This window comes from Hippocampus zosterae, chromosome 18 (assembly GCF_025434085.1).
Source record: "Hippocampus zosterae strain Florida chromosome 18, ASM2543408v3, whole genome shotgun sequence".
NCBI lineage: Eukaryota > Metazoa > Chordata > Actinopteri > Syngnathiformes > Syngnathidae > Hippocampus > Hippocampus zosterae.
The window spans coordinates 11624205-11636441 of record NC_067468.1 but is presented as its reverse complement, the minus strand read 5'-3'; the positions used below and the strand labels follow the sequence as shown (position 1 = coordinate 11636441).

The following is a 12237-nucleotide window of genomic DNA, read 5'->3' as shown; positions in this document are numbered from 1 at the left end:
ATGACACCCGCCCCAACCCCACCACACACACACACACACACACACACACACACACACACACACACACACACTCTTTTACCCCATGCTTGTCCATCGCTCCATCCTTTTTTTTTCCATCAACCTCCTCCTCCCTTCCTTCCTCTTCATCTCCCTCCCTCCCAATCGCTCCATTGCATTTGTTTCCTTTGTATTCTCTGGATCATTTGCCATAGTAGCATAGGGCTGCGCACTTCTTCTTCAGCATTTCATTAAATCAATCAGGAAGTTTGGCTCCCAGTCTGGTTTTACGTAGGCATGTTTCCACTAGTGGGTGAAGTCACGTATAAGCAAACACCTCATCAGGAGTTACAATGTACATTCAGGCTGGTCCTTTACGTCAGGCGGTGTTTTTTTCCAAAAGCCCAGACTGTAACGTGACAGCGTTCGGACTGGAAAATATGACAGCCATGTTGGAGTGACATCACCATTTGAGCGCGGACGAGCCAAAAGGAGGTTTTGAAGCGAGCCTTGCCCTCTTGGAGAGGAGCTGGTTCATTCCAGTTGCAATAAATGGCATTTTGGTGGCATGGAGTTGGCGCGCACTTTTTTGCAGAAAATCACAGCCAGTCGTGGAATCGATAGATTGACTGTCAATCAGACGTGCTGTTAATTCCATGTCATTGATTGATTTTTTTTTTTTTTTAATGAAAGAATGGGGCCAGTTAGCTTGACATCGGAAAGGAGGCTCTTCTAAAATCTCCCACTGCAAGTACAGCTTAAATAATGACTCAAATAAAAAGGGATGAGGAAGTCAGTAAAATCAAAGCTAGGGCCCGACTGATATGGATTTTTTTTTGCAGGCTGATGAAGGCTCCGGTATTTGGCAGAATATCATTCCGATAAACACTCAGCTGGCTGATCAATAAAAAAAAAATATATATATATATAAAATGAATAGAATTTTTTTTAATTGCCATAGCGTTGACAATGAAGATGTCAATCACAGACAGAACATTTGACTCTTTAAGAAGACTTTGCCGTTTATTATTTGGTTAAGTTTACGATATACAGGGGGAAAAAAAATGTCAAAAAATGTGCCATTTCGGGTGTTTCATTTGGGGGGGAAAAAAAGGAAAGGGCAACACCCTTGCACGAAGAAAAAAAAACCATTAAATTACATCCGATTATTTTTTTTGTTGTTGCTGATTTTAAAAGAGCTAATATCAGCTGATGAATCAGTCAGCTGCCCTCATCAAAACTGGAACGAAATACATTTTTAAGTACAGTCATAAAATACAAATTGCCAATATATTGCCCTTTTTGTTTTAATACCCTGCGTAAAATTTGAACTTCAACATTTCGCCTTGCGGAAAAATGCAAACTGCCGCAACTCCCGTTTCAAGTCCTAAAATAGCCTCCAACATGTTTGCTTTTTGTCCCCCCGCCCCTCATAAATACAACATGGCATCAAGAACAGCAAGAAAACAACCAGCTCAGCAGACATTGTTTTTTTTTCCCCTCATTAATTATCACGCGCTACCAGCCAACTCCGGCACACCTCTGACCCGACGCTCGCCATTTTCTTCCCGGTTTGAACACCACGGCGCCCTCTTCCTTCACCTGAGCAACAACAACGCGGAATCCTAATATCCCCCCCCCCCCTCCTCCTCAATGACCTCCCGTCGCCGGCTTTCATTGCGTCACGCTGGAAGCCCGCCGAGGTCGTCCGAGGGCTATCGTGTGAAGTAATTCCTAAGTGCTGCTCTCCGACGCGCACAATGTGTTCATTGTGCGCGCCGTGGCCGTCGCTTTGGAGAGTGACCGCTCGGGTTGTAATGTTAGCGCCCCCCGAGGAGCAAGTTGTCAAGCGGTGAGAAAGCCCGCAAGAATCATACTGATAGAAATAACAGTCGCTTTTAACGGTGGGAGGGGGGGGGGGGGACAGCTCTCGGATCGGACAAAGCCGGGGAGCGCCGCGGCGCTGATCATAAAATCTTCGAGTGCACTGAGTCACGGCGGTTTTAGAGACGATAAATGGATATGAAAGATCCTTTAACTTTTTCGCCCGTAAACATACCCCGGAGGACACATCATCAAAAAGTCCAGCATAAGAACGCCATTGTGGGAGTGGGGGGGGGGGGGGGGGGGGGGGTTTGCCGGCACCCCGAGCGAAACTTAATGCCCACCCGATGTTGTCATCATTGCAATGTTTTTTTTTTCTACATGCAAAATAATAAACTTCAGTGTTTCCCTTTTCCTCGTTAGACTAAATGTTTTTATGAGCCTAGTTCACTCAAGTTTCACAAATCGAGCATTCGCGATTTGGCAATTGCGGCTTTGTCGTCACGAGGTTCACAGAAGGGTGTTTAAATTCTCAAAATTTGAGAAAAAAAAACGATCAAGACAGTTTGAACGCACACTCTTGTGTTCTTTATAAAGGTTCATAAAAAAGGCATCGGATCATGAGTCACTACTCGATACTTAAAATCACGGCACTTGGACTTCTCTACAAAAAAATTGTGACCAAGACATCTCAATATAATATATGAGTCAAGCAGAAGAGTTTTGTGGTTTTCTAAATTTTTTTACATGTCATTTTCATAACTGTAAATTGGGTCAGACTGACTAGGATCACAACAAGACACTTGACAGATAATTGACAGCGCCAACTAGTGGCCCCGAATGCGTTATCCCGACTCGTAAAAATTAATAAATAAATAAACGACTTGAAATGTTTTCGCGAGCATGGATGCCTGAGAAAACCACAAAAAGACACACATTTGTCAAACTGAACAATTTGTTCAATAATTGCAGCCGCGCAGTACCTACACTCCTCTCACAGGGTCTTGGGTTCCGAACACATAAAGATTTTTTTTTTTTTAAATCGGTGTCGTTTTAGACACGAATCCAATTTCTTTGCATCTGGGGCTTTTGACCACACGCTATTTTAGCTTCCTGAAAGACTGCCTTTTTCCAAGACCTGTGCCAGGGTCTAGGTTGCCCCGAGACTGCGTCACTTGGAAGGAAATATGTTCTTTTGCCAGACTCGTTTCACACTATACTATCCTTGTTTTTATTTTATTTTAAATGATTCATCTTTTCTTCGACGACTTGCCCCTTTTTGTCCAGAAATGACCCTCTTGCGAGGGCTTGTGATTGGCTGAAATGACCTGAACAGTCAAGGGAGGGCGTTCTAGCGCCACCTGTTGTTTTGGGCTGAAATGCTCTTACAACACAATTTCATAAAATTAGAGCTGCAGTCGTAGCTTTCTAACCAGCGCAAATGTTTTGAGGTATTCACTCCCTGTCCAATCAAATTATTGTACAGACAAAAAAATAAATAAATCACACGTAAACACTTCGGGCTTTCCGAGGGGCCCCGGCGGGGACACCTGGAGTACACCTGTTCTTGCACAACAGCTTTCCAATCAAGATGCTGTCACGGAGCACCCGGCCGCTTCTATCTGCCTCAACCTGTCTTCTTTGTCACCAGTTCAGAAGGTTAATGAGAACTCTTATTTCCCAGAACTCACTCACAACTCACAGGGATGGGGTTGGGGGGACTGGCGGGAGGGGGGCTTGACGGTCCGTACACGTTAAAGTGAGATTAAATATACTCCCGCACACATGTAAAACTCAAAGGCCCTACAATCCTGGTTTAGAAAGGAACCACAATGTGGAGAGAACCTCCTTCATATACGACATTGGTGGGGTGGGGGGGGTCAATTTGGCCAGACTATCATCATACCACGTATGTAAGCAACAGAGGTGTCCCCAGTGAGCCACTTTGATTGTGCAGTCGTTTTACAGTAAAGACCTGAAACCTCCAGCGACTTGAAAAACAAGTCCGACTCATCAGCGCACCTAAATTAGCTTGTTAATTACACTGGTCGGAGACAATGTTCTCCTGCCGTATCGACCTCTTAATGGCTGGAAGGAGGGACTTATTCCCATCAAGTCAATGACACGGGGTGGGGAGGGTATCTCTGGGGCTCTGGTGTGTGTATTATGTCATTGCGCCGTGCCCGACAAAGAAACCGGACCTGTTATCCATTCCTGCTTTGCCTCTTTTTGCTCATTAACTATGCAGGAATGAGATGGAGGCCTGGAGCGGCCAGATAAGGCTGCTAGTTGCTAAATGTGTCCGCCTTTGCAAAGATACAACTTCTGTGGTAGCTCAAAAAAAAGCTGGGAGAGGTAAAATATGCTACAAATAAGAAAAAAATAAATCACTGCAGATGGTGCCAGCACGGACTCCATTTTCATTCAGGAAGTACGAAGGCACCAAATGACACATGGCACAAATAAGGCCACACTTTGGCCAGATCAATTCGGCATCAGCTGGTTACCGGTCGCAAGGTCTACACATGTTGCAGTTTGAAAAAGCCACAGTTTGAAAGGTAATTCACATACAGAAGGCACCCAATGGACAAATGTTGAGACCCAAACATTTCAAACTGAGACCTGCAATTGCATGACAGTGATACTGTGGGCCCCCACTCTTCATGGCGGACTGGGACCTGACCCGACCACGAATAAAGAAAATCCACCAATAACCGATGCTCGTTATGATTGCAAGAACGAGTAATCAAGGAATAAGGCAAATAATGGCATAAATCGGTGAAAAGCAAATGGTGGACCATGACTATGCAAGGATCTGCTAGCAAGGAACAAACAAACATATTTTTGGTCACTGTAGTCATCGTACGATCAGAATCTGACACCAGTTTTCAACGCCAAAACAGCCACAGACACAGATGTTGAAGTTAACTGCTAAAGTTAGCAGCTAGCTTATTAGCTAGCTAACAGTTGATCAACTGGCCGCTGTTACTTATATAACCCCATGACGGTACCTCAACCCTTATTAATATAATGGATAACATTCACAATTTTTGGCAGTTTATGTTTTTAAAATTACTGTACATTAAAAATTAAAAAAAGAACATTTGTGTTTGGAAAACGTGTCACAGACTGCATTTGGGGTTTAGCTATACTTAGGTGTATATTGCCACCCAGCACTTAGGTGTATATTGCCACCAATTTCCTTCTAGGCCTTTCCCAGAAAGATCCCTCAACCAAAGTCCTCTCCAGACACAAACACGATCGCCATCTGAAACACGCAGACCGAGAACCCGCACAAACTGAGTCCACCACCTTGTTCCCCGCTTTGTTTTGACACCCCATCTGACTTGAGGAGGCAGCAGATTAAAATAAATGGCTTGGTGGCTTGTGACGTTATCTCAACAGTTAGCAGATAGCTATGAGTGAAAGAGGGGGGGGGGCTAAAGACTCGCCTGGAAATTTTTCTGACAATAGAAATGTCGCCCTTGTTTTGTTGGGAATGAGAAATGCCCCCCCCCTCCATTTCCCCTTGAGTTGACATCGACATACCAATTTGATTGAGTTGAGGTCAGAGAAATGCTTTTATTTATCATAATTAGCACGCATTATAGTGGTTTTCCTGAAGTCAGTGTTTTAAATTGAAACATTTTTGGGGACTTATGGTTATAATTTTTCTTTGGTCGAACATGTGATGAATACACAAATGGCAGCAATTTGGTGGCACTGGAGAGGCAAGATGGGATGTTTCTGCTTTACTCTTCAGTCAACACTTGTCTTGTGGTGCTCGATTGTATCGCCCTTTGTAATGTAGTTCTTCAGTTTGACAAGTTGGAAAATCTTGTTTTTCTTATTAAGTGGTATTTTGAAATGTATTCATTTCATTTCGGTTTTTTTTTTGCTCCAGAATTCACCAGAGTGTAATTTTACAAGGTATATTTTCAAGCACCTACCAAGTCAACAATGAATAATAATTTTAAAAATGTCATTTCGGTATGATGTCACATGTTGATAATTGCCTGAGAGGTTGAAGGAAAGTTTCTATTGATTCACGACTTAATAGTCCAACTTTTCTCCCAAAAGTGCAAGCTCCCAAGAAGTCATGCGAACTTTACCTTGAGCCAAGCCGGTGCGGACCGTAGCGAGGAGCAGAAAGGGCAGCAACGCCGGCAGGGTGAACATCTCCGGCGGCGACCTCCTCGCTTCTCTCCGGGCGTCTCGATTAGCGTCCATGACGGAGGAGTCCAAATGGCACTCCCCGTGAGGCTGACTGCTCGTTTGTTTCTTTGTGCACACAGATGATGAATTAAAAAACAAACAAAAAAAAACTTAACAGCCCCCGAAAAGTGTGGTGCCGTTAATTAATCCAAACAGTTTTTGCGGAGCTCCGCCAGAGAGGACCGTTAGCGTTAAAAATCTCTGTCCGACAGCTGCACACTTGAGAAGCTCACTTGTGGATCGACGACCCGGTGCCGGACGCATGCTCCGGTTTAAGTCCCCCCCACCCCTACCACCACGCCGGTGACTCGCTGCTGTCCCCCCCCAAATTCCACGTTGTGTGCGAGCGTTCGCGCTTGTCAATGTGCCTGCGAGAGTGGGGAGGGGGTACGTATGCGTGACTGTGACTGCGTGCTCGCTCCTTCCACTGACTGTGGACTGAAAACAGAAAGGAAAGGAGAGGAGAGGTCTCTGCGGGCTACCTTTCCTCCTTCAGCCAATCCAAAGGCTCCTGCAAAGTGGCGGCGCGTTGACAAAACCTGGCGTGGATGACGCCGGTGAGAGGGAATGGACGGAGGGGGGCCCGGGGCGGCAGTCGTGTGCGACATACACTGGCATACATAACCATGCGCTATCATTAAACGTCGCATCTACCAGGAATTTCCTGACGGTGCCTAAGCAACACACTTGATGTGGATGGGAGAACTTATAAAATGTTTTTTTTTATGTAGCTGACGTCCAAAATGGGAGTGGTACGGGAGTGGGAGTCATTCTCAACGGAATGGAACGGGGGTAGGGGGGGTACGATTTTTTTTTTCTGATGTGGGATGGAACGGTGATTAAAAATCCATATTGAGGGTTTGTCTGGGCACATGCACATCCACCCACCCATCCATCCATCCAGTGACATACATTTTTGTTTATTCATTCATTCATTCATCTTCCGAGCCGCTTGATCCTCACTAGGGTCGCAGGGGGTGCTGGAGCCTATCCCAGCTGTCTTCGGGCAGTAGGCGGGGGACACCCTGAATCGGTTGCCAGCCAATCGCAGGGCACACAGAATCGAACAACCATTCGCAACCACACTCACACCTAGGGACAATTTAGAGCGTCCAATCAGCCTGCCACGCATGTTTTCGGAATGTGGGAGGAAACCGGAGCACCCGGAGAAAACCCACGCAGGCCCGGGGAGAACATGCAAGCTCCACACAGGGAGGCCCGAGCTGGACTCGAACCCGGTACCTCTGCACTGTGAAGCCGACGTGCTAACCACTGGACTACCGGGCCGCCCCATTTTTTTTCTTTTTTTTTGTTTAGTAATGTGTAAAAAGTCAAATAGGCATGCAGGTGTTTATATAAATCTCACGGCATGGAGGAAATTTACTTGGGCGGTTCTGATTTGACGCTGATTTTCTCTAAATGACAGATGCGGAAGAAATAACTGCCTTCCCGGTGATTCATGCAAAATGTGCGCTTGACACTATCTTTCTCCAAAATGAGATGTGATGACTTTTAAAATATGAATCTAATTCTCGCGGCCCTCCATCACCATTTGCCGGAGATGTCAGCGGGCAGCTGTCATCGCTTTCAGCTTCTGGCTTTCATGTAAGGGCGATGCAGGAAATTACTCCTGTCTGGCCTGCTGGGATGAGCGGAGATCCTTTCGGTTTTTTGGACGCTTGCATTCAAACGCGGCAGAATGGAGAACACTTTGGGGTGGAAGGTGACGTCAACACAGCGGGACTAGTCCAGCCCTGCATGAATTCACCCCTATCATCGCATTCCGTATCATCTCATATCGGTTCGATATGAAAAGCCGAGGAAGGAGGGCGAGGTTGCCGTCATCCTTAAACAATGCTGAAACCGCCGCCGCGCGTGTGAAACACTATCTCCACCCGCTTATATCCACTTAACCCTGCCATCGGCGTGTCACAGAGCGGCAATTCTCCAATTGGGCTTTATTTTTCTGCTTTGCGATGGCTCCTATAAACTATTCTTTTTTTTTTTTTTTTGCTGACTAGAGCGTAAAGAAATAAGCAAAGATCTCAGCTGCTGATGTTTCTCGTTCATCTCCTTCAAGGTTGAATAATGTACACTGAGACTCAATTGCCATTTATTTGTTGCTACCTTGAACACATACAGTATTAGCATTTGTTGGCAAGCGGTGCCACGACGGATCAAGCAGATGGCGCTGTGTTGTTGGGAGAAAAAAAAAAAAACCTGCTGTGCTGAGATAAAAAATTCTTTCCGTCAGATGCCACAGCATGCCGCCACACCCCTAGCCAAAAGTAGGAAGGTAGTAATTGGCATCCATGAACCCGGATGTCGTGACCAGCCCGACTTAAAATCATCTCAGATGCTATTCAAAATAACGGGAAATGAATCCCTGATGGGCGGCCCGGTAGTCCAGTGGTTAGCACGTCGGCTTCACAGTGCAGAGGTACCGGGTTCGATTCCAGCTCCGGCCTCCCTGTGTGGAGTTTGCATGTTCTCCCCGGGCTTGCGTGGGTTTTCTCCGGGTGCTCCGGTTTCCTCCCACATTCCAAAAACATGCGTGGCAGGCTGATTGGACGCTCTAAATTGTCCCTAGGTGTGAGTGTGGTTGCGAATGGTTGTTCGATTCTGTGTGCCCTGCGATTGGCTGGCAACCGATTCAGGGTGTCCCCCGCCTACTGCCCGAAGACAGCTGGGTTAGGCTACAGATCCCCCCGCGACCCTAGAATTCATGCCTGCGAGTAAAGTTGCATTTTCTATATGTGATGCTGCACCATTGGTGGTCAAATCATAAATGCTTAAAGGGATATTGGATAGCTGCCCGAAGACAGCTGGGATAGGCTCCAGCACCCCCTGCGACCCTAGTGAGGATCAAGCGGCTCGGAAGATGAATGAATGAATGAATGAATGAATCCCTGATCATTTTTAAATAGATAATCAGAGAAGAACGTCAACAAAATGAGACACAGGAAGCCTCGCTGCCTCGACCAAAACGACACCAAGACACCAAAGGCCTCCCCCGCTCACTCGTGGGAAGCAATATGGCATCTAGAGAAGGCGTTAAAAAGCGCAATATGACTGAAATGGCGAACGGTGCGAGAAGTGTGAATGCCACCCGGATTGGTAACACCTCCAGCCCTTTTTGCCCCGACCCCCCCCCCCCCCCCCCACGTATACCCCCTGTTACATGTCCATGTCTGTCAAGAGCGATGTCTTCGGGAGTGCCGCTTGATGGATGTTAGTCTCAAAGGAAACCCGACACTATAATGCATGATGACCCAGACTCGTGGAGAGGATTGTGGGTGGGGAGGGGGTCCGAGCGCAGCAAAAAAGATCAGTCAGATTGGGCAAAATACTTCCCCACTTAAGTGCAGGAGCAACAGAGGCCTTGAAGTTTATGTGCATGCTTTATGACTCACGGAGGCCTGCGTGTGTGTGTGTGTCTGCTTGAATCACAAAAAGCCTCAGAAAAGGAAGCAAAATGACGTTTTAAAAGCACATTATTGTGTCATAAAAAGAGAAATGCTTTAACTGAGAAAGTGGGTTGAATCCAATATCGAGCGATTTCTTTCAAGTTTACCCTTGGCATCAATAACACAATTAGCCTGGCGTCTTTAAGTTCCTCTACTACTTTGTGCTCTCGTTGCGCCACGCTGCCTCTCACAGGTCAATCTCGGTACTACAACAGACACGGTTGTACATGAACGTCAGCACATACCAGCGGATTGTTTTGGCTGTCTCTCACGTTTAAAATAATCGATAGGTGCAGTCCGCTTTTGTCGGGTGTCCCTAATGAAGGGGCCCGTGATGCATGATGAAAATAGTTCAAGGTCTTCGGGGTGAACCGATTTCCTTTCGCCTAATGGAGCCATTCAGCTTAAAATATTAGAAAATCCACCACTTCACTCCAGACAGAAGAAGGAAAAAAAAGACTCACAACGACTATTAGATGTCATTCAGACTGCATTTACCAGCCTTACTCAGAGCACTTTGCATTATCGGATTCCACCGTGCCGACCTTGCGGAAATGTGTAAAATGACCACGACCTCTTGGCAGCACGTCAAGAAACGGCGGTGAGAGATGTGCTACAAATTTCACCGGAGAATCACAAGGTCCTGCGCGGGGCCGATAAACACTGGACTGGGCTCTGATGGGAGGGGGTCAGATCACTGTCGAATTATCCTGAGGGTGAAGTAGGAGAGCAAAACTCCACCAAGGAACAAGTGCTAACAATGCTAATTTATGCTAGCTCAAATGGGCTTTGTGTTGAGTGTTACCATGAAACTGACAATGTACACTCTAAATATGGCGGATTTTGCAAGGTCCAGTTCCTTTCCCCCGCACAAAGAGTGGGGATCCACTGGGTTTTTTTTTTTTTTTTTTTTACTGCACTCCAGACATCCCATAATGCATTCGTCCACTCAGCGGACGTCCATCTCTTTCCAGTCAGGCAATGGCTCAATTAGACGAAGAGACAGACAGTCGGACCAGCCCATAAACAAACAAACAAAATGGAAGATGCTAATGCACGAGCGCCGTAATGCAGTTTGGAAGATGGAAACTCTTCCTAACACGTACACACACACAATCACACACACACAACTGCACATGCAAGCCTTGGCACAGTTCTAATTTTAAAGATAAGCATCGGAGGGCGAAAATGCAATAGGAAATTAATCATAGGTATGAATTAAGTCACCTTTGGGAGGGGGCTGGGGGGTATCCATCTTTCTCAGTCCCCGACTTTACAGCCAAGGTAGGAAACTCCAGTCGGATGAGTAGACTCGAGTCGGCCTTGTGATTTGCTTTGCTGAAATGTATGAAAGACGCAACTTTTAAGGCGAAGGATATTTGAACACACACACTGTGCGGCAACACACGTAGACAGATAATAAAACAATACTCGTAGGGCAAATATTTTGTATCCCACGCGGCTAGCGACAAATATTACTAAAGATTATTTTGTCACTGACAGTAGTTTGGGTGAAATGTGCATCTTTTGTTCGCATGACGATATCACACTGCCATCGGTGACTCATTTGTGTACACCAGATGGGGTTGCGATTAAAATGATGATGCAAGTGTTTCATTCTTTACATTTCAATATATTATCACAATGTGTTTAGAAAGTACAAAATTACAGCGGCCAATTTTTTTTTTAATTGATATTTTGCTGTTAGGATGAAACCCTGTATGTCCAAATATACCGGTAGTCCTTTTTTTGTTTTTAACAAATCATCAGACCCCACGTAATTAATATTATTATAATAATGATTTTTTTAAAAAGTATCTTAACTGTCTTGGAACCGTATAAGATGGCGATGCAACGATTCCGCCCTAGCGTGTCGATATGTGACTTACCGCCCCCTCTGGACGGCATGACCGCCCGCGTAGGTGTCTCAACAGTAAAGCTGCTCGCCATCAGCTTTGGGCTCTTTACTGCCGCTTTTGATATCAGTATTAAAAGTGATTTGCGGCGCCGTATGTGGCAAGGAATCAAAACTTAATTTAGGCAGATAAAGATGCCATTTGGGAGGGAGATAAAGTGCTGCATCATGGGAGATGTGTTCCCCGGCGTGCTCTCAGCGCCTCGCCCATACAGCACCCTCAGATTTACTGGCTCTCTTTTTTTTTTCCTCTTTCCTTCCCCCCCCCACTGCTCCATAAAACAGCAAATCTGCTCACCAGGCGACACAGGAAAATGTTAATGGATTCATTTGTCAAGAACCTTCCACTTATTTACAGTCCTCTTCCATTACCGCCGCTACGCCTGCAGGAGAGAGGAGGGGAAAAGAGGAAAAAAAACAGTGGCCAAAGTCAAAATATCGATTTGCCTGTCCATCAAGCAGAGACTTCCTGGAAAACACACATGCGCGCATGTGCACAAACACACGCACACATATATTTTTTTTTCATTTTTTGTGTCATAGTTTTTAACCGCCGACACAATTGTACATTACAATTGTAACATATGTCTCTCGGAGCAATACAGGGATTGAATCTGGTTTGCTGCAGTTATTTTATTTTTTATTTTTATTCTGGATCATCTACAAATCTTTGATTTTGTTCTGTGAAGCACACCGAGTTGCCTTGTGTATGAAGTGTGAGATACAAAAAAAAGTTGCACTGGTTTGGATACCCTCTCCCGACAAGGGCTCATTTCGCCAAATGTGTGTCAAATCCAAACGCACACCACAATAGTAGCC

The 12237-nt window shown here is 45.6% G+C and overlaps 1 protein-coding gene and 1 long non-coding RNA gene across 4 annotated transcripts in view; both read right to left on the bottom strand.

The window, feature by feature from the left end:
* Positions 1-6535, bottom strand: part of unc5cb (unc-5 netrin receptor Cb) — a 105830-nt gene extending 99295 nt beyond the window's left edge. For 2 of the 3 annotated variants that reach the window (XM_052051472.1, XM_052051473.1), the window contains exon 1: positions 5934-6535. In XM_052051472.1, coding sequence (XP_051907432.1) covers positions 5934-6051 — 118 coding nt within the window. In that variant the 5' untranslated portion in view covers positions 6052-6535. The remainder of the gene's footprint in view (positions 1-5933) is intronic. The other variant, XM_052051475.1, reaches the window with a different exon arrangement.
* Positions 6536-10738: 4203 nt separating this feature from the next.
* LOC127591542 (uncharacterized) lies at positions 10739-11956 on the bottom strand. Its single transcript, XR_007959889.1, has 2 exons — positions 11717-11956; positions 10739-10841 (listed from the first exon to the last, which is right to left on the bottom strand). It is a non-coding gene; the product is annotated as an uncharacterized LOC127591542 (long non-coding RNA).
* Between the last annotated feature and the right edge of the window lie 281 nt (positions 11957-12237).